General features: G+C 41.9%; 2 protein-coding genes across 5 annotated transcripts in view; both read left to right on the forward strand.

The window, feature by feature from the left end:
• The window catches only part of MCOLN3 (mucolipin TRP cation channel 3), a 28,788-nt gene extending 14,361 nt beyond the window's left edge, over nucleotides 1–14,427 (forward strand). Inside the window, exons 8-14 of one of the 2 annotated variants that reach the window (XM_054980262.1) lie at nucleotides 4,618–4,730; nucleotides 4,819–4,968; nucleotides 6,615–6,716; nucleotides 6,828–6,950; nucleotides 7,886–8,092; nucleotides 11,860–11,990; nucleotides 13,448–14,427. In XM_054980262.1, the coding sequence (XP_054836237.1) occupies nucleotides 4,618–4,730; nucleotides 4,819–4,968; nucleotides 6,615–6,716; nucleotides 6,828–6,950; nucleotides 7,886–8,092; nucleotides 11,860–11,990; nucleotides 13,448–13,454 (833 nt within the window). In that variant the 3' untranslated portion in view covers nucleotides 13,455–14,427. Of the gene's footprint in view, nucleotides 1–4,617; nucleotides 4,731–4,818; nucleotides 4,969–6,614; nucleotides 6,717–6,827; nucleotides 6,951–7,885; nucleotides 8,093–11,859; nucleotides 12,007–13,447 lie in introns of those variants that run through there. The other variant, XM_054980261.1, reaches the window with a different exon arrangement.
• Nucleotides 14,428–17,417: 2,990 nt separating this feature from the next.
• The window catches only part of MCOLN2 (mucolipin TRP cation channel 2), a 31,671-nt gene continuing 28,073 nt past the window's right edge, over nucleotides 17,418–21,015 (forward strand). For 2 of the 3 annotated variants that reach the window (XM_054980673.1, XM_054980674.1), the window contains exon 1: nucleotides 17,418–17,523. In XM_054980673.1, the coding sequence (XP_054836648.1) occupies nucleotides 17,480–17,523 (44 nt within the window). In that variant the 5' untranslated portion in view covers nucleotides 17,418–17,479. Of the gene's footprint in view, nucleotides 17,524–20,132; nucleotides 20,303–21,015 lie in introns of those variants that run through there. The other variant, XM_054980675.1, reaches the window with a different exon arrangement.

Genomic DNA, 21,015 nt, shown 5'->3' on the forward strand with positions numbered 1-21,015 from the left:
TTCTAAGTGGAGTTGCCATATTTCCACTCAAGGTTTCAAAAATATTAGTGAAAATACTCTTCTCCCTAAGAGAAACTTCTTCTATTCTCTTGTTAAGCCCATTGCTTAGGTGTATGAAAGCAGCAGGGTGCTGCTGCTGACCTGGTCAATACCTCTCTGAAATGAGAATGCCCCACCTCTGAGTACCACAAAGGTGATACTGATTCCCACCCCCCCCCATCTCTACAAACAGCAATAGGTAGTTTACTATAAACCAGTAAGTAGTATAGGGTACAGAAACTCACCATGCGATAACATGTCACATGTTTTTATATTACAGAGGTGGCTTGGATTCACTGGAGCATTTCTATTGATGGAAAGGTCTCCATGCAGAGAGTGTGACTTTCTTACTTCCCTCCTCGATAGAATCATTAGAACACATTATATTTGATTGCAAGGTGTATAACAATCTTCGCAAATCTCTTCCTCTTTTTTCAACTTTGCCCCTTACCCGTAGCCAAAGGATATGCACTCTGAGGGGTTTCTTTTCAGATAGACATCCTAAGATCACATTTCAGGTGGCCAGATTTGGTTGGATTGCTTCAAGGATCAGGAAATCCTTAGTGTCTAAGTGAATGATTTTATTGTACCACTGAGAATTTTAAAGTTTATACTATTGTATCATGAATGATTTTACCCAGGTATTGTGAATGGGTTTATTGATGTTTTATTTTCTTCTGTGGTACCTTTTATTGGTGTTTTTGTAAATTGCTGGTCATTGACCGTGGAAAATAAACTACTACTACTACTTCCCTCCTCCACTGCAGCCCCCAGTCCCCCCCCTGAAATCCTTCTGCCTATGGAAATGCTTCAGTGGATCCAAGCCAGCAGGAAGGGGAAGAGTTGAGGAAATGACATGGTGAAATGGGAATACTGTTTTCAGTTATTGTCACCATGCAGTAATATGTAGTGCTAGCTTCTGCAGACCTCTAAATGAGGACTATGCATGATCCTGCCAACTACTAGTATCAGCCACATCTCAATGTAGGTTTGGGGGTTGGTGGTTGTTGTTGTTGTTGACAATAACAATAATAGATTTATGTACCGCCCTTCAGGACAACTTAATGCCCGCACAGTTTACAAAGTATGTCATAATTATCCCCACAACAGTAATCACCCTGTGATGTGGGTGGGGGCTGAGAGAGCTCTGGAAGAGCTGTGAACTGACCCAAGGTCACCCCAGCTGGCTTCAAGTGGAGGAGTGGAGAATCAGACCCGGTTCTCCAGATTAGAGTTCCACGCTCTTAACTACTACACCAAACTGGCTCTCCCCCATGACCAGTCACACTCACACTCACATGTACATACACACACAAAGAAGCTGAGCTTCTTTGGTTGCTGGGACGGTCAGGAGGACTTCTCCCTGTCATCTCAACTCCTGGAGAGGAATATGTGGGGGAAGATGGTCCTTCAGATGCCCTGGTCCCATGTAAGGCTTTAAAGGATAGAACCGGCACTTTGAATTGGGTTTGGAAGCAGATAAATAGACAGTGTATTTGCTGTAATATTAGGGCCATGTGTTCCCAATAGCGGGACCCTATCAGCAGTCTAGCCACAGGATTCTGCACTAGCTGCAGCTTCTCAACCATCTTCAAGGGTAGCCCCAAGCAGATTGCATTGCAATAGTCTGATTGAACCGGGAATGGACACAACTGATACATCAGCCGAAGCTGGGCAAATGCCCTCTGAGGCTCCACAGCCACCTGGTTTGCTAAGGTGACCTCTGCGTCAAGCAGTTTTCCTAAGTTACAGGTCTGACTTTCCGGGAGACTGTAATGCTGTCCAAGATAGGGGAGATCTCACATAGTTGGTTAGCCTTTTTGCTAACCCAGAGAACCTTTCTTGTCAAGATTAAGTTTCTTCTTGTTCACCCTCATCCAGACCATTGCTGACTTCAAACACCAGTTTATAACACCAACAGTATCCTTGGAATTAGATAGAAAAGTAAGGTAGGGCTGGTATAATGGTCAGACTGGTGACCCTGTAGCCCAAGCCTCCTGATGACCTCTCCTAGTGGCTTCATGTAAATATTAAATAACATGGGGGATAAAATCCAGCCCTGGGGACTCTCTAAGTCAGTGGTCATGGGGGCAGAGCAGGAGCCCTCCAGTACCACCTTCTGAGACCAATCACTCTCAAAGGACTTGAACCACTGTATTACGGTGCCCTTAGTCCCAGGGTTGAGAGGTGACCCAGAAGGATACTGTGGTTGATGGTATTGAAGGCTGCTGAGAGATACAGCAGAACTAGCAGGGCCATGCTCCCCTTGTCTGGTTCTCTGTAGAGGTCATCAACTGAGGCAACCGATGCAGTCTGGAGTCTAATTCCTGGCCTGAAGCCAGATTGAAATGGATCCAGAAAATCAGTCTCTTCCAAGAGAAGCAACCACATGATCTAACATCTTGCTCAAAAATGGAAGATTGAAGACTGTCCAGAAGTTCTCCAACATAGTAAGGCTCAGGGAGGATTTTTTCAACACAGGATGAATTACTGTCTCCTTGAGCACAGGTGGTACAATTCTTATTCTCAGGGAGCAGTTATCACTCTGCTTACCATCAGCCGGTCCCCCTCTGGCTAATTTATCAGCCAGGAAAGGCAAGGATTGAAAACACAGGTAGCCAGTCTCACCTCTGCAAGGATCTTGTCCACATCCTTGGGCTTCACAAGCTGAAAGGTATCCATATAAACTGGACAAGCAGATGCCAGAGGTACATCATCTGACTATGCATCCACGCTGGCTTCTAACTCACTTGTTGGAAATTTTGCTGGCATCAGAGCAGATGTTGGAAATTTTGTCTGCAAAGCAAATAGCAAATTGATCACAGCAAGCCGTGTGGTCAGAGTCCAGTTCTGGGGCCGTCATGTAGAAGCCCTTGAACCAAACTAAACAACTCAGCTGGATGATTATGTGCAGATGCAATGGTGGCAGAAAAATACTACCTTTTGCCCTCAGTGCTACAGAATAAGCTCTGCTGGGCTCTGTATGGGCTCTGTGCTGTGTTCGATCAGTTTCACTTTGGGTTTTCTGCCAGTAGTGCTCTAGCTGTTGTCTTTCCCATTTCATCGCCATCGGTTCTCCTGTGAACCATGAAGTCTGCTTGGTTCGGGGGGCAGGGAGGAGAGAGCGCTTAGGGATGATTGTGTCAATAGCTTGGGCCATTTCCTTATTCCAAAGAGCAGTCGGCATTAACAGAATTAGCAGCCAAGGTAGGGAAATCTCCCAACTCAGACAAGGCACCATCAGGGTCCATCAGGTACTTGGGGTGGACCATCTTAATGGGTCCACCAATCCTGCTTAGGGAAGAGGATGTAGTGAGTCTAAACTATATCAGGTAATGATCTGACCATGACAAAGGAGTAAGTTTTAATTCTCCCACCTCCAGATCACCCTCTCCATCAGTATAATAGACCAAATCAAGAGTGTACACTTTTAAGTCCATGGGGCGAGTAATTTACATCATTTATACAGTGCCTTTCTCCACAGTGGGGGCCCAAAGTGGTTTACATCATTCTCTTCTCCTCCATTTTGTGAGGTAGGTTAAGCTTAGAGTTTGTGAATGGCCCAAGAACACCCAGCGAGCTTCCATAGCAGACTGGGGATTTAAACTCGGGTCTCCCATACCTTAGAGCCAAACTACAAGTGATGTTTTACACAGGTTGGAGACTAGTCGGCTTCCCTCAAGTTTTGATGGGAAATGTAGGCATCCTGGTCTTGCAGCTGTAATGGAGAGCCAAGCTGTAAAACCAGGGCGCCTACATTTCCCATCAAAACTTGAGGGAAACCGACTAGTGTCCAACCTGTGTAAGACGTCACTTGTAGTTTGGCTCTGAGTCCAGCACTCTAACCACCACTTTGCCACACTGATTCATGAACTTAAAGACATAGTTTTACTTCAGATTCACCGAAAACTCTGACAAGTTAAAACAAACGGGAGTCTAGTGGCACCTTAAAAATCAACAAGATTTTATTCTATCATAATCGTTTATGGACTAAAGTCCACTTGGTCAGATGCAGGTAGGTTCTTCACTAGGCAGATATTTATATGATACTATGGGCTAAAAAATAAACTGCCAGGACTGTGAAAGTATAGGGTGAAAAGAAATAATGGAAAATTCAAGTATAATCAAGTAAAGAACAGCCATTCACAATAGCAAAAATTGGCCATTTCTATAGTTTTGCTAAGCTACCTTACTCCAGAAATGGCTGTAGAGTCTGATACCAAGATAGTTAATGCTTGTAATGATTAAGGAATTGTAAGTTCTTGTTCAGGCCCTTAGGAGGAGAGTGTACCAAACCTTTTGATCAATTCTAGTTCCTCAGTTTCATATTGAAGCCTCATTTTGAAGTTATTTTTGCTGATGAATAGTGACTGTTAGACTCGCAAACTAAATTTGCTTATACCAGTGTGTGCTGTAATCTTCAATATCACTAAGCACTGTCAGTCTCCCTTTCAGTGACCAGTTAGGACTACTTCATAAACAACGTTTTGCCTACACAGATGGAAATACATACTTTGTGGAGAGAGGAAGCAGAATTTGTAAAAAATAAACACCATATGTCTGACTTTATTTTCTTAGTACAGAAGAATACTCACTACATGATGATCTTTGATGCCTTTGTCATATTGACATGTTTAGCATCACTGGTTCTGTGCACACGATCTGTGATTAAAGGAATTCGTCTACAGAGGGTAAGTTAAGCTTGACATGGTTTCCTAATACAGGGTCTCTCCAGCCTCTCAGTCTTCAATTTTTCTTTTTCTCACCTCTACCCGTTAGGAATTTGTAACCTTTTCTCTGCATCATTATAAGAAAGAAGTATCTTTCAGTGATCAGATGGAATTTGTCAATGGATGGTATATCATGATTATTGTTAGTGATGTCCTAACTATAATTGGTTCTACGCTAAAGATGGAAATACAGGCAAAGGTAAGATGCTTCCATAGACAACACAGTTTTATGAATCTTGCTTCTTACTTTGAAACTCCTTTTGGGAGATGACCTTGACTCTTCTAAGTAACATATTTAAAATGGCATGCATATGTACACAGGATCCTGCTAGTTAATACTGAGGCAATGTCTAGTGTAAATGTTCACCCAGGCTTAAAATCTATTGGGTACCAATCCTCCCTGCGCTTCATATATAGCATCAGGATCCATGGGTTCTCCCATTTCCCAGTACCACTTGTGCCTTAGTAAAAGCAGGACCTATCTGTTTGCTAACACAGCAGAAGTGTTGTCCACTGCCTGATAAGGGTGGCTAGGCTTGCCAGTCTTAAACAGTTAATACATTGAATGTTTTTGAGCAGTTTGCTTATAAAGATCAGTAAGCTACCTTTGCTTATGACTAGTCTAAAATATCAGCAAGGATCGTGGGAGGGAAAGGGGGGGCAACCCAGAGAAAACCAGGTAACCAAAGAGGATGAAAGGAAAAGAAAAACCTTGGGTTTGAGAATATCAAGATCAATATAAAAAAGACTAAAAAAAATAAATTTCAAAATCTATAATCAATTTCCAAATATTAAAAACTGCATTAAAATCCATCCACTTTGGTTACATGTATGAGTACCTTCCCCTAGTGAAAAAAAAAAGTTCAAGAACAGTTACACTTACACACATGGGGATGTCACACATTTATAGGCATCTTTCAAATGACCAGATACTGTTATTTATATAACAACAACATTTGATTTATATACCGCCCTTCAGGACAACTTAATGTCTACTCAGAGTGGTTTACAAAGTATGTTACTATTATTCCCATAACAGAACACCCTGTGAGGTGGGTGGGGCTGAGAGAGCTCCAGAGAACTGTGTCTAGCCCAAGGTCACTCCGCTGGCTTCAAGTGGAGGAGTGGGGAATCAAACTCTAATCTCCAGATTAGAGTCCTCCCCTCTTAACCCCTATACCAAACTGGCCACATAACCACTACACCAAATGTAAAATACATGTAAATCAAATATATTTAGATTACCACATGCCTGACCAAAGCACTAAACATCACCAACAAGACGTAAAAAAATATTTTTATGGAATGAGTAAATCCCACTTTACCCCTGACCTGGATAGCCCAGGTGAGCCTGATTTTGTCAGATCTCAGAAGCTAAGCAGGGTTGGCCTTGGTTAGTAATTGGATGGGAGACCTCAAACGAAGACGAGGGTTGCAGAGGCCAGCAATGGCAAACCATCTCTGTTAGTCTCTTGCTATGAAAATTCCACCAGGGGTCATCATAAGTCAGCTATGACTTGAGGGCACTCTCCATCACCAAATCCCACTTTATTGTTCTAAAAAGTGTCCGTGCTTTTAGATTCCTTATTGTAGATCTACACACTATTTAACTATGATTCATCCTTACCTGGCTTGTAGAGACACCTGGAATACTAATAAGCACCATCTTGAGAAGCAGTCACTGATTTCCTAATCTATTAGAACAGTATCTCCCCACTCCAGCAGAGCTGCAGTCTGGGCAACTTGTGTTTCACCATGATCACACAATTATGTCTGTGGCCAGGAAAGGAGCTAGAAAAGGTTGATAGGCTTTTAATTTTTTTTTGGTCTTTCTATGAATCACAGAGTCTGACGAGCTATGATGTCTGCAGTATCCTGTTGGGCACCTCTACCATGCTTGTGTGGCTTGGAGTGATTCGCTACCTAGGTTTCTTTCAGAAGTACAATGTAAGGATCTTTTTGGATATTGCTGTTAGCATTTATTTCATTTTCTGTTGCTACCTAGTTGTACTGAATGCCTGGATGACGTCTAATGGATTTGGGGGGATTTTTTTCCAGCTGCTTATTTTGACACTACGTGCAGCATTGCCCAATGTCATTCGATTTTGCTGTTGTGCTGCCATGATTTATCTGGGCTATTGCTTCTGTGGCTGGATTGTGCTAGGTCCATATCATGTTAAGGTACTGTGTGGTTTTAATTTTTACAGTCTTGCATAGAAATGAGCTGAGTTTCTTTTGGAAGTGTAACAATTTGTCCCATTAAAAAGTACTTGGGCGGCAGCAATATGGAAATAATCATGCTATAGATATGTCTGTAGGAGCTAATAACACTTGCCCATCCACGTGAACAACATCAGAAAGAAATAATTACTACTTAAACATTCCCACTGATGTTAACTGTAGCTGTTGTTTCTTGGGAGTGCTGAAAAGGTGCAAAGCATGGTATTTTATACATATTACATTTGCCAGGGGGGAAATCAAGTTTCTACCCAATATGATTGCAAACAGTGATTTGGAAGTGAATGAATAGTTTAAGGTTTCAGAATCTTTTGCTGTGGGGATCATGTTGTGTTTGATTGATTTCAGTATTCTGGTGGTGACTTGAAATGCACACTTGTTACTCCTTGCAGTTAACAAAACCAGAACAAATTATGCAAAATTAAAATTTAAAAAGCAGAAAAAAGGATGCAGAACTTATGCAGGTACTTGCTCAATTTGCATAACTCATACAGATTATGGAGCAGTTGTAGTGAATAAATGATCAGACTTGGGTAACCTAGATTAAAATCCCTCAGTCACTATCATGTCTCAGTCTAACCAATTCTGAAGAGTTATTGGAAGGATAAAGGGAAGGGGGACCTAGCCAGGGGTCCATGAATCTATACATGCTGCCTTGAACACCAAGGTGAAAAGATGGGATTAAAATAATAGAAACATATTTTCAAAGCTTCAAGTTGTCACAACCCTGACCGTAACTGTTTCTGTCCATATACCCTAGTACCAAAGAGAGTCAATGCCCCCCCCAAAGGAAAAAATCAGGTTGTGTTTGTCATTAACTTTGTCATTGTATTAAACAGTTCTAATCTTATGTGTTTGGCTCTCTCTTTTTTTTCTAGTTCCGTTCCTTGAATATGGTTTCTGAATGTCTTTTCTCATTAATAAACGGAGATGACATGTTTGCTACATTTGAAAAGATGCAGCAGAAAAGCTATTTGGTTTGGTTATTCAGTCGGATCTACCTCTATTCTTTCATCAGTTTGTTTATCTACATGGTGCTGAGCCTCTTCATTGCTCTTATTACAGACACATATGAAACTGTTAAGGTATGTATGAGTTGTTGTATAGAACTAGTGCTTTTTAAAATGAATTTGGATCTGATTATCTGATAAAAGAATCCTCCTGATTCTCCCCCCCACCCCCGCTCCAGATAGTTCTACTCACTTTTGTACAAAGTTAATATGTTCAGATGTGGTAGAGAGTGCTGTCAAGTCAGCTTATGGTAACCCCTGCCATAAGGTAAGAGACTAACAGAGGTGCTTTGCCATTGCCAGCTTCTACGTAGCGAACCTCATCTTCCCTGGAGGTCTCCCATTCAATCACTAACTGAGGCTGACTGTCACAACCTCCTTTCATCCTTAGTTAGACTTTGCCTTTAACCCTCTTCTTACACCCTCTGGGTAGATTGCTGCCACCAGGAATTATATTCCAAAATAGACTTGTACATAGACTTTCTTTCTCAGGCGTGCACACAGTTTGCCAGCTTTAGACAGTTTACTTTCACAGACACACACAGTTCAGGCTTCCACACAGCTTGCCTGTCTAAACCAGAATCAATGTTCTCTCTCAGAAATACATAGACAGTCTCAGGCTGCACACTTCTCAACTCCGCCCACACTCTCAGTCATCAACCAGTCATCTCACTCACCCACCCCTCTCACCCTCACTCTTCATCTGTAGCACACCAAGCATTTAAAGAAACACACACATGTTTAAAATCATTACACTGACCCTGCTTAGCTTCTGAGATGTGAGAGCAGGCTTGCCTGGGCTATCTAGGTCAGGGCAGTATATACAAGTAGAATCTAAAAATCTTTGTTTGGTGTTCTCATTTCTCGAGTTTGATACACCATGACATGTACCTTTATTTCCAAGTATTAAATAGATCCTAGTTTAATTCAGGAAATTATTTTAAAGAAATCAGCAGTTGTACTAGGTCCATAAATCTCGAATTTGAAATCTCAAATCTGAAATCTCGAAATCCATTAGTCTCGAATTTGCTGTTTCTGGGTATGGTGGTTGAGCGGGCAGCAGAGAGACAGCTGCAGAATTTCCTGAAGGAGACCTCGGCCCTAGACCCCCTTCCAGTCCGGTTTCCACCCAGGACATGGGGTGGAGACGCTGTTGGTTGCCCTCACAGACGATCTCCGCAGGCAGCTGGATCGGGGCGGATCGGCGCTGCTGATTTTATTGGATCTGTCCGCAGCTGTAGGAATGACACGACACAGGGTTGCGATTCTGAGCATCAGTCTGCAAAGGCTAGTCTCTCTTAGCCAGGCAGTGGCTCCTTTATTTAAGCACAGCATGCATACACAAGGACTGATGACCAAGGAAACAATGTTTATCTGTGCTGGCATCCAGTTAATCAGTTACTGACAGGGACGGCTGAAACTGCACGTTGCATTGTTAAGCATTTACGAGGAGAGGGGAGCAGAATGCCCTTTCGATCAGGGTAGGCTTTCCTATCCGCTGACCTAAGGACCCACACGCAGCGTTCGATATGGTCGACCATGACCTTCTGACCCACTGCCTCGCCGATGTGGGGATATGGGGGACAACACTGCAGTGGCTAGTCTCTTTTCTCCACGATCGGGGACAGAGGGTGGTGCTAGAGGAGAGGTTACCTAGGCCACTAGAATGTGGTGTGCCACAAGGAGCGATACTCTTCCCATTATTGTTCAATATCTATATGCGCCCCCTCGCCCAGCTGGTGTGGAGTTTCGGGCTTGGGTGTCACCAATATGCGGATGACACCTGGATTGGCCCCGAATGTCCTGGAGCGTGTTTTTGAAGCTGTGGGTGGATGGCTGAGACAAAGTCGGCTGAAACTGAGCCCTACAAAGACGGAGATCATGTACTTCAGTCATGGAAATGTGGATTCGGGACCCTGGCTTCCTGTACTCGATGGGGCAGTGCTTACACTGGCTCCGAGAGTTAGGAGCCTGGGGGTGATCCTTGATTCCTCCTTAACAATGGAGGATCAGGTCTCAGCGGTTGCCAGGTCCTCATTTTACTATCTTCGTCAGGCCAGGCAGCTTGCCCCCTGTCTATCATCCCGTGACTTGACTACAGTGGTCCAAGCAGTGGTCACCTCTAGACTGGACTACTGTAACGCACTCTACGCTGGGCTTCCCTTGAGCCTGATCCAGCGGTTACAACTGGTGCAGAATGCAGCGGCGTGAATTATTACCAGAACACCAATATGGGAACATATAACACCGGTACTGCGCCAGCTGCATTGGTTACCAGTGGAGTACCGAATCAGGTTCAAGGTTTTGTTACTAACCAATAAAGCCCTAAGTGGACTGGGACCGTCGTACCTGCGGGACTGCCTCTCATCATATGAGCCCCAGAGGACCCTTCGCTTGAGCGACAAACATCTGTTAAAGATCCTTGGCCCTAGGGAGGCCCGCCTGGCATCGACCAGGGCCAGGGCGTTTTCGGCCCTGGCCCCAACCTGGTGGAACGCTCTGTCTTGCGAGACCAGGGCCTGGCAGGACTTGTTATCATTTTGCTGGGCCTGCAAGACGTAGCTGTTCCGCCAGGCGCATGGGTGATGCTGGGTGGTGCCCCTCCCCCCTAGTGGGGGGTGGGTGAGATTTTGTGCCCTCCCACCCAAAGACACCTCACATCTCTATATGATTGCTGTAATCTGCTCTATAGACAGTGACAGATGAATGTATAACGTGCTGCTATGTTTTTATTGTTATAGCTGTATTTATATGGTGGTAATATATGTTTTAAATGAATGATATGTATTATTTATATTTTTAATGGCTACTGCTGATGAATTGTGTAGTGTGTTTTAAATTGTTTTGATCCTCCCTGAGCCCACTTGGTTGGGGAGGGCAGACTATAAATTTAAGTAAATAAATAAATAAAATGGGCACCTTTTCAGTGTTCTCCCATTATACAGGTATTGCTTATTTGTGAACAGATTCTATGTAGCTGGAACAGAAGCTGCATGACCCAATCCCATGGACATGGCTGACTTTGTGATCATCTGTTTAGATGAGCATTTGACAACAAATGTCTGTCTGCAATGTTGAATTGCTTTCAATGGAATGCACAGTCTGACATGGATGCACATGTAGTTCCTGATCCAGCTGATGATACGTGCATGGAAGCCTGATTTCCAAAGTGGGTTTCTTCATTTGACTGGAGTGTTTGGCTCCCTAGGAAGCTAGTTCTAGGGACAGCAGCTGCTGCCCTGCTGCTTGAGCTAGAACTCCTTGCTTATTCAGAGAAGCTACAGTGGGTCTCCCAACAGATTGTGGGGGGTTTGGAGCTTGGAAAAGAGGCACTGAAGAGTGCATGTTCTTCAAGGTCAATGGCCCTTAAAAGTACAACAGGGCATAGTCTTGCAATTGAAAGGATTGTGTTGGGGAAAGCTGGTTCAGAGAATGCACATCTGCTAGCAAACATACTCGAACCCCAGTTTCTCCCCCCACCCTGTGGGTTGGGGGAAATAGGACCAAACATAAAGTTGCTTCCTTCCTTTCAGCCTAATTGTGGTAGCTGAAGACTGTGCTTTCCACAGTCTCTAATCTCCAACTAACTTTGGAGAGAGCTGGGGCCATTTTAAAATCATGTACTATTTTATTGTGTGGCTTTTGGAAATCACCCATGCAGGAATCCACTCATACCCTTTTCCTTTACCTATTTTGACATCTGGTGTGTTAGCATGCAGTAATTTTCCCCCTTTAAACAAAGGGGAAGTAATGCTGATCAGCAGCTGTTGGAACTGAAATTTTATCTGTTGCTGTAGTTTTCAGTCTGAATGCACTGAAGCTAATAATATGCCATTTTTCAGCATTACCAGCAAGAAGGTTTTCCAGAGACAGAACTCCATGCATTTATAGCACAGTGCAAAGATCTACCAAACTCAGGAAGGTACCGATTAGAAGAAGAGAGTCCCATAACAATCTTCTGTTGTTGTAAAAGGTTGGTTACTAAGTAGGTGCCCAAACCTGCTTTTGATTATTTGATCTGTTTCAGCAATTATCACCTGTGCATTATGCATTCAAATTTTGCACTCAGTCTTCCACTTCTAAATAGTATCTTCACCAGAGTCTTTTCCAGCCTTTACTCTGAAATCTTTCAAAGTTTCCCCGTCTCACTTTGCAGATCTTGTACATTCCATCAGTATCAACACTGTCTAAAGAGACAGATAAAACAGTAACAGGGTCTCCTGCAGGTACCAGGCTGCACACAGGTGAATTCAGCAGCAGCCCATACACGGGCTTTCTCTGTGGTGGCCCCTGTCCTGTGGAATGACCTGCCTGAGGAAGTCAGACGAGCCCCCACTCTCCTGGCTTTCTGTAAACGATGCAAAACCGAACTACTCAAAAAGGCTTTGTACTCAAATGGGAGGGCTGCATTGTAGGGATGAGGTCTCAGGTGCTTCTCTAACAAGTTGGGAATCATAGCCTTCATCACCATTTTTGCATCATATATTATCTGCTACTTTAAATATGTACTCCCATCTACAACCATCACTCCATGCTATCTAATGTTAGTCCTAGAATTGATTATGTTTTGCTTCAGTATCTGTACTATGTCTTGGATCCTTGCTAATGCTATGTCTTTAAACTTGTATATGTTTACCTTATGTTATTGTATTGAAATGTACTTCCTTGATGCTAATTGTATTAACCTCATACTGTGTAATCTGCCTTGAGTCTCAGTGAGAAAGGCGGACTATAAATGATGTAAATAAATAAATAAATAAATAAATAGTGCATTAGATCTTCAGAAATGTCCTCTGTAAAAGTCATAAGGTAAAACTACTTAGCTGAAATGTGTGGTCTGCAAAAGAAAAGCAGTTCTGGTTGTTAAGATGTAATTCATAGTTTGTACTAATAGTTTGCATTCTGGGCCTTTTCAGCATATAAAGCATATAAGAGCAATATTTATTTAAAACATTTATATAGAACTAGTTGGTTCCTCCTTTGTTGATGTTACACTATGCAGAAATCTAAGTATGCAGATTCGCCTAGTTGTGTGTAAATCTGGTGTGGTTAAAATCACTCTGTATAATCTAGAGAAGAAAACACCCTACATATTACAAAAAGGGTTCATAAATAGAATGCAATATGCAAGTCTTATTAGATATGTGGTATGGAACTTGAAACAACAATAAAACATTCATCACTGCAACAGATACAGGTTAATACTGTAATCTAACAAAATGCCTCTTTTATGCACATAACTATATTTTGGTAGAACTCTAAATGTGACTCTTATTTCTCAAAATGCTGTATATGTAATGTCTTCAGCAGTTATTCAGAATTATTTGTTTTGAGGGTATCAAGGCCAGTAATATATCCTTAAATCCATAATTGTTTGGAAAAAACTCTTAAATTTCTTTGATATAACCCCCCCCTTTTTTCTTTTTTCAGGTCTTAAAAATATTGGCAAGAATATTTGGAAACTCCTGGATTACAGATTCATTGTAAATTCCTGTACATAAGGCACAAAACTCCACTATTTAATGTTCTTGTAGCATTTAAATACTCAACTTTTAATCTCTGACTGTACTATAACTCTTGTTGATAACACTTAAGTTCCAGTTAACCTCAATATATTCATTAGAATTGAAGAAGAATGCAATGGAAAACTGCCTGTGTTATTGCATGCTAGTCTTAGCCCAACGGGCATAATGTTTGGATGACTGTCCACTAAATCACTTACGCACATTGCTTTTTCCAAAGGTGCTTTTTGTTTACAGTTCTCTGTACACATCTATACTAGCTATAAACAATAGTACAGTTGGATGCTCAAGTTATCTCAGTGACATTCAGCTAACAAAGCTGCTGAGGTTGAATAGTCTTTTGATCAGAGTGAACAGAGTGTATACAAGGATACATTGAACCAGACATTCTGGTTTTTTGGATCCACCATTGCAGTGCAGACAATATGAAGAAGTGGGAGAGACAGATTTATACTAAATGAATGCCTCTCTTTTTCATATATAGAATTTTACATGGGTGTTTGTTTCTGTCTATATTAAACAAGTGCAGACTGTTTGCAATAACATAAGAGGAAGGGATGCACATAGAACTAATCAGATATGCATTCCATAACTTTTTGTGCAATTTGTGTTAGGTCTTAAAGCTGCTAAACAGTGGTGCAAATCCTGATGTTGAAACTGATTTTTATAGATGCCTTATTTGCGGTCTTCTTATCTACTGGGAAAGCAGATACGGAGAAAGGAAATCTAATTTTTAGACTTTTAAAGACTTCAAATATAAAAGCAGCAATCATGGCAGGGTGTAGACTGAGCAGCAAGGTATTTTTATGTACTGTGTACAAGCTTTGAAAACATTATGTACTGTTCCCTTTTTGTAGGAAGATGCTTTAGTGGATATTGTATTAAACTTTGAAGTTAATTTACACCAACATTAAGAGACTTAATCAGTTCTTCCTTGTTATAGCCTTCTAATACTTCTGGAAAGGATTTAATATTGCTGTATGGCTGAAGTGTATGTGCTTGAGTTTGTTTGGAACCAGAGGAATCTCCAATATAAAAGAAAGCATAATCTCCCAAAAATAGGATAGTATGATTGCAAAGGACATCTAGTTTCATTTTATTCTTTAGGCTTCCTCTCTTTACCCTTCAGGTAATGAGCAGAAATGAACAAGATAGACTGCATGGTGTTTACCGTACAAGAAAAAAGTACCACAGCAAAATCCTGGTGAATCATGCCAACACAGGGAATTAAGATCCTACTTTCAACATATGCAAATGGTCACAAGCAAATTTGATCAAGGCCTTTCATGATTGGCCTTGAAATACCTAGAGAGGCCACTGCTAGTAGGGTTGGCAGTAGCAAGCTCAGGGAAACTTTTTCATGAGTAAGTATGAAAGAGTCTATCTTCTGATTGTTAAGCAAGTTCTTAGTGTGGTTTATGCTAGATTTGTTGACTTTTGCGATTCTATGCATGTTAATTTTTTACTTTGTTCTCGGCTATGGTATTTTATAATAAAAAACCCCTGTTTAATGGGAAAGGGCAACAACATTCTGAGCCTGGTAATGGTAAGGTTAGATTCTGTTTGTAATGTGTATAGGAGGCTAGGAAGTACTTTGTTTACAGAGACGGAACCATTTTAAAATTGTATGGGCTAAGATGGGCACATTGTTCTGACATTCTTCTCAAGAAAGCATGTAACCAAACTACTGAGGTAAGTTATTTTGTAAATATATTATTGATCCTCCTCTGTGGATGAAAAAAAATCCCCAGCACTAGGCTGTAAGTTTCTGGAAACTTGGGGAAACTTCATGTTTGCAGAAAACTATGAAATTTATCAAAAAGGGGGTTTAAAATCCCTCAATAACCAGTGACTTCTGTACATTCATAAACATTGTATAAAGACAACAAAGGAGGAAGGCTAGGGAACTGGTGGGGCAAATTGCTGAGGAGGGGGAGGAAAATGGGTAATTGGACAGATGGAGGAAAGTTGGGTAGCCTAAGAAGGGAGGAAGTGGGCCCTTGTTAGAAAGTGAACAGAAAAAAAAAATTAAAATAGTGCTACTTTGACAAACATTTTTTCATCACCGTTGCTGGAAGGTAAATGCATGTTCTGAAAGACTTTTTTCAGGCAGTGAAAGCATATAGGATAGTTGTATCTGCTGGGTTTAAGCCAACCTCGTATTGACATATTCCTGTCACATCTACGTAATATAGTTAATAAGAGAGGTGAAGAGGAAGAGCTCTCTGTCCCATATCTTTTAAAATTTAACTTCCCTGTAACCTTGTTATATCTAAAAGATCGTTATCTCCAGATCCTTGGGCTGTTTAGATTGAACTGACACCACCTCCGTCTAACGATAATACTTATTAGTACTTAAGAACCCAAGGAGAGAAAAGCAGTCTCAACAGAGTACACAGTCAGCCGCAAGAAATGAAACATGGGAAATATTACAGTATAATTCAATGAGAGTGTGTTTGACTCGTACCATGCTACAGTGCCCAGACTCTTATTATAGAAGCTTACAAAGTCAGTGTTCTTATTGTTAATATTCATAGTACCACCTTCTTCATGATTATTTGTGTAAGCTGTAGAGGAATATTTGGGCACATCCACCATTTGATGGTTTGCAGCATCAAGAAGGGCTTGCATGTATGAATAGGCCTTCATCAACTGAATTACACACTTAAACTATTCCTATTTCCTCTCATATCTGTCTTTCCAATTTTGACAGTTCATGGTTAAGACCTGCCTTGTCTGAGAGGCAAGGAAGGAGCCACAGTATGGAAGACCCTGCTCCTAATAAATGTTGGTCTGTCTTTAGACAAGGATTAAGGTCTCATTTGCAGCAGTCTGTATGGTAGGAGTTATCTAGGAAATGCATTTAGCACATTTCAAGTAAGTGCACCCTCACAAAAAACTCCAGATAGCATTTTTTGTATTAAAAAAAAGCCTCGTTTTTCTTTATGATATGACCATTGTGCAAACTCTTACACTGAATACTGTGGGATGTACTTATGCAAAATCAGCCAAAGGGTTCTGTAATCATTCCTGAGAGTAAGTCTGGTGGAACTCAAATGTGCCAGCAGTTGTAGAGCAGTGCTGGTCCAGGAACTGGGGAGCACTAGCTTTGAATCTCCACTCCGCCATGGAAACTTGCTGGATGTCTTTGGGCCAGTCACACATACACTCAGCCCAACCTACCTCTCAGGCTTGTTGTGAAGGTGAAATAGCAGAGGCTGGTGCATGTGATTTTCGGTCCCCACTGGGGTAGTGAAGAAAATCTCCTTTTCAGTGAGCCTTTAAAAAGCTAAGCTTTTTTAAAATCTGCAATTTATGCTTATCTATACAGAAGTCTAGTACCACTGTAAGGCCTAGCAAGAACGCGTTTCTGAGACTAGTTTATGAAAATTTCCGTTGGAATAAAATGTCTTTAAAATGCCACTAGGCACCCCTCTGTAACCGGTTTCCATAGAGGGGCTCTAACAAGAAGATTTTCGTGCAGTAAGGCTGCAATCTACTTGAGAGCACAGTAATAGACACTGGCTTCCGCGCACATGCAGTTGGACAGCTGAAGCGTATTCCTCTTTCCTGGGAAGTAGCAATAGGATTGCACTCTGACTGTAGCGCAAAATGGTGCACCGACCCATCGGGAAAACCGGTGGCAACCCGCCCCCCGCTCTGCGCGACTTTGCGCCTTTAAAACCGACGGAGCGCCTCGTTGCCCGGAAAAAGCCTTAAGCGCAAAAGCAGCCGGAACCGCTCGGGAAGGGAATGCCTTAAGTGCCGCTCGCCGGGACAGCAGCGCGTCTGCTTGAACTTCACGTGATTGAGCTCCGGCTGACTCGGAGCGCCTCTTCCCCCGAGGCTCTGCCTTGCCGGAGTCTCCATGAGTCCCGCCCCTCTCACTGAGCGTCTAGCAGCGGGCCGAGCGGGAGGAAAGCTCCGGCGTCCCTGTACCATGGCCCTGCAGTACGTGGGCAAGGGGAGGGCGCTGGTAACCAGGTGAGGTGCAGGGAAAGGGGAGCCGCTTCCAGGAAGCGGGCCGCGATTTTGTCTTGAAACTTGTTGCATTTTGAGGAAAGGGACTTGTTATGCCCTCGTTAGTCTGCTAGTTTGCTGCAAGAGTTCCGATTTAAGTTTTAGCTTGTACATCTTTGGGGTTGGGGCAGGAATCTTGAAGGACCGGCGGCCCACGCTGTTTGCGGTGAAAGGGGCTGTCTTATCAGAAGTTGAAGGCAACTCTCTTAACCTGCTTTGCAAATATATTTTGAAAGAGATCCGTGTTAGTAATTTATCCTCTCTCTCTCTTGCCTCCCTTGATGAGGACTAGAAATAATGTGTTCTACAAGTGCAGGTTTTTTCCTGGCTTACGTGACCGAATAAGCTTGTATATATATTTACGCGGTGTGGTAAAGGACACTTAGCTGATGTTTTGTCTGCTTTCCACAGATGTCTGCTCTGTGTTCCTTAACTTTAACCCTAATCTGATTTCTCTGCAAAAACAAAACTCCTGTAGTGTGACTTGATTTCAGTGGGGCATTCCACAGCCGAGTTCTGACTGTGCAGTCTGATCCTGTGTGTGTTTATTTTGAGTTGCACTGTACTAATTAGGACTTCGAGGTAAGCATGCATAGGGTACATCCTTAAATTTCCGTTTTCTTTAAGAAGGTGAACAAGCGTGGGGAGGGCAGAATAGAAATTGAAACAAACAAACATATAAATACATAAATTTGAAATGCTCTGCATGTAGCTGTTCCAGTGCTATGAAGTTGGGACTCTGGACCAAGTCCCTTGGGCTAGCCCCTTCCCAAAACTCGTGCTTTCAATTTGGTCGCTGTGCCTTCTGTGGAGGGATAGATTGTTGCTGCATATTGTAAGCTGCTTGTCTGCTAACAATGTAAATGAAAGCATGTTGAAAATGAATGCATCTGGAGTCTGGCAGATTGGAGGTCATGGTGTGGAAGTGCATGGCTTTTCCTTGAGGGAAATTGTCTTGGGATTGAAATTGTTCTTTGGACAGAGCAGCATTAGCTCTCCTTTCCTTGGGGAATTTGGTAGCCTTCCTGAAGGAGGTAGTGGCATGTAAGATATGGCTTGCTGGGCCCCAGTAATAGTTAACATTTATATGAGGTATTAATGTTAAGATCCTCATGTGCTATTTTGGCACTGTAGTGTAAAGTCGCATGTAACAAAGGCTAGCGTACACCCCTGCAGGGTTGTAAGAAGGTTTGGACCAGGGACGGTATCATAAATGTAGCCTATGAATGCAACAAAGAAACAAAGGCATCCAAAGTGCTTGCACATCTTATCTGTGAAAAAATGTGCATGTTCATGTGCCCAGATTCAGTTCTAATATGATATCCAAAACTGTTTGGTCTACTGCAAGTGTAAATGCATCCTGAGAGCCAATGAAATTGATGGGCAGTAGACTCAGGACAGTCAAAAAGAAATACTTCTTTACTCAATGAGTGAATAAAATGTGGAATCCGCTGCTAGAGGATGTAATGATGGCCGTGCATGGACAGCTTTAAAAGGGGATTAGACAGCATCACAGAGGACATGTCTGTTAGTGGCTACTAGAATCCCCACTTTCAGAAGCTGTATACTTCTTACTACCAGAGCCAGGAGGCAACATTAGGGGAAGTCCTCAGCCTCTGTGCCCTGTTGTTGTTTTCCCAGACTGTGTGAGACAGGATGTTGGACTTGATGGACCACTGGTCTGATCCAGCAGGGCTCTTCTTACGTTATGTTCTTATTGCAAACAATGAATCATTGTGTATGATACAGTGCCTTAAAATTTGCAGTGTTTTGAGAGAATTTTTATGGAGTAGGAGGTTTGAACTACAGTTACTCAGTATTTACTTGATGCTACCGGCTTGGTTTAGACATTGCATAAAACTGGTTAATATGATAGTCTGAATACAGGCTGCTTAGTCATGCTCTGAAACCATGATTTTGAAGTTGTGTTATTAACCATAGTCAGTCTTAACTATGGTACAGTACTATATGACGTGCAGATGCAGACATCCTGGCTTTCCCCACCAGGATTTGTCAAGGTAAACACAGGATTTGAATGATTGTGAACCAATTCTGATTTCACAAACCAGCAATAGTTAAAAGAAACTATGGGCTTTCATCATATCTGAACCAAGCCAGTCCCTCTAATATGCAGTTAGGAATATCTGTCTTGATCTGTTTTAATAATTTAATAACCATTCCGTGAGAGTTATAGTTCAATAAGAGAAAGAATTGTTTCCAATTGGCAAAGGTGTCAGACAAGGATGTATATTACCTCCCTATCTGTTCAACTTACATGCAGAACATATCATAAGAAAAACTAGATTAGATCTAGGAGAAGGTGGAGTGAAAAGTGGTGGAAGACACATTAACTATTTGAGATATGCAGATGACTTCATATTACTTGCAGAAAATAGTGAAGACTTGAAACAACAACTCATGAATGTTAAGGGAGAAAGTGTCAAAGCAGGATTACAGCTGAACATCAAGGAAGACAGAAGTAATGATTACTGAGGAATTACACAGTTCTAAAGTTAACAATGAATATATTGAGATTGTTAAACATTTTCTATTCCTTGGCATAGTCATCAACCAAAAGGGAGACTGCAACCAAAAAATCAGGAGATTGAGACTTGGAAGGGCAGCCATGAAAGGAACTAGAAAAGATCCTTAAGGATAAGGATGTGTCATGGGGAACCAAGATCAAGATAATTCGTACTGTATTGCCTATTACTATGCATAGAAGTGAAAGTTGGACAATAAAGTAAGTGGACAGGAACAAAACTGATTTATTTGAATGTGGTGCTGGAGGAGAGTTTTTACAGATATCATGGATGGCCAAAAAGACAAGTAAGTGGGTTCTAGATCAAATCAAGCCTGAATTCACCTTAGAAGCTAAAATAATGAAGCTAGGGCTGTTGTACTTTTGTTATATCACAAGAAGACAAATCTCACTGGAAAAGACAATAATGCTAGGAAAGGTGGAAGGAAGGCAGTAGGAAAAGAGGAAGATCCAAAATGAGATGGCTTGTCTCAGTAAAGGAAGCCACAGCTTCCAATGTGCAAGGTCTTGAGTAGGGTGTCAATGACAGAACATTTTGGAGGTCTGTCATTCTTAAGATTGGAAGTGACTTGACGGCACGTAACATGCGCGCGTGCGCACACACACACAGGAGGAACTAGGATCTCTGAGAATTACCAATACTTTGCCAGAGCACTGTCATGGATGTCTTGGGGGAAGCCATGTCATTAAATTGTTATAAAATCCATATAAACTGTTTTATACAGATAGTCTATGAGAGTTGGAAGGGACTTCATGATTAATTTAGTTCAGAGTTCTCTGCATTCTGAAGCCCTGCCTTATTCTCCATATAATGGTCCTAGGACTAATACTGTATTATGTCTGACTTTTAGGTCTCCTCAGTTATGATCTACTAATTTTCAGGCACAGCAGTATGTAAGATTGAATTATGGAAT

The sequence above is a fragment of the Eublepharis macularius genome, chromosome 5 (assembly GCF_028583425.1).
Source record: "Eublepharis macularius isolate TG4126 chromosome 5, MPM_Emac_v1.0, whole genome shotgun sequence".
NCBI lineage: Eukaryota > Metazoa > Chordata > Lepidosauria > Squamata > Eublepharidae > Eublepharis > Eublepharis macularius.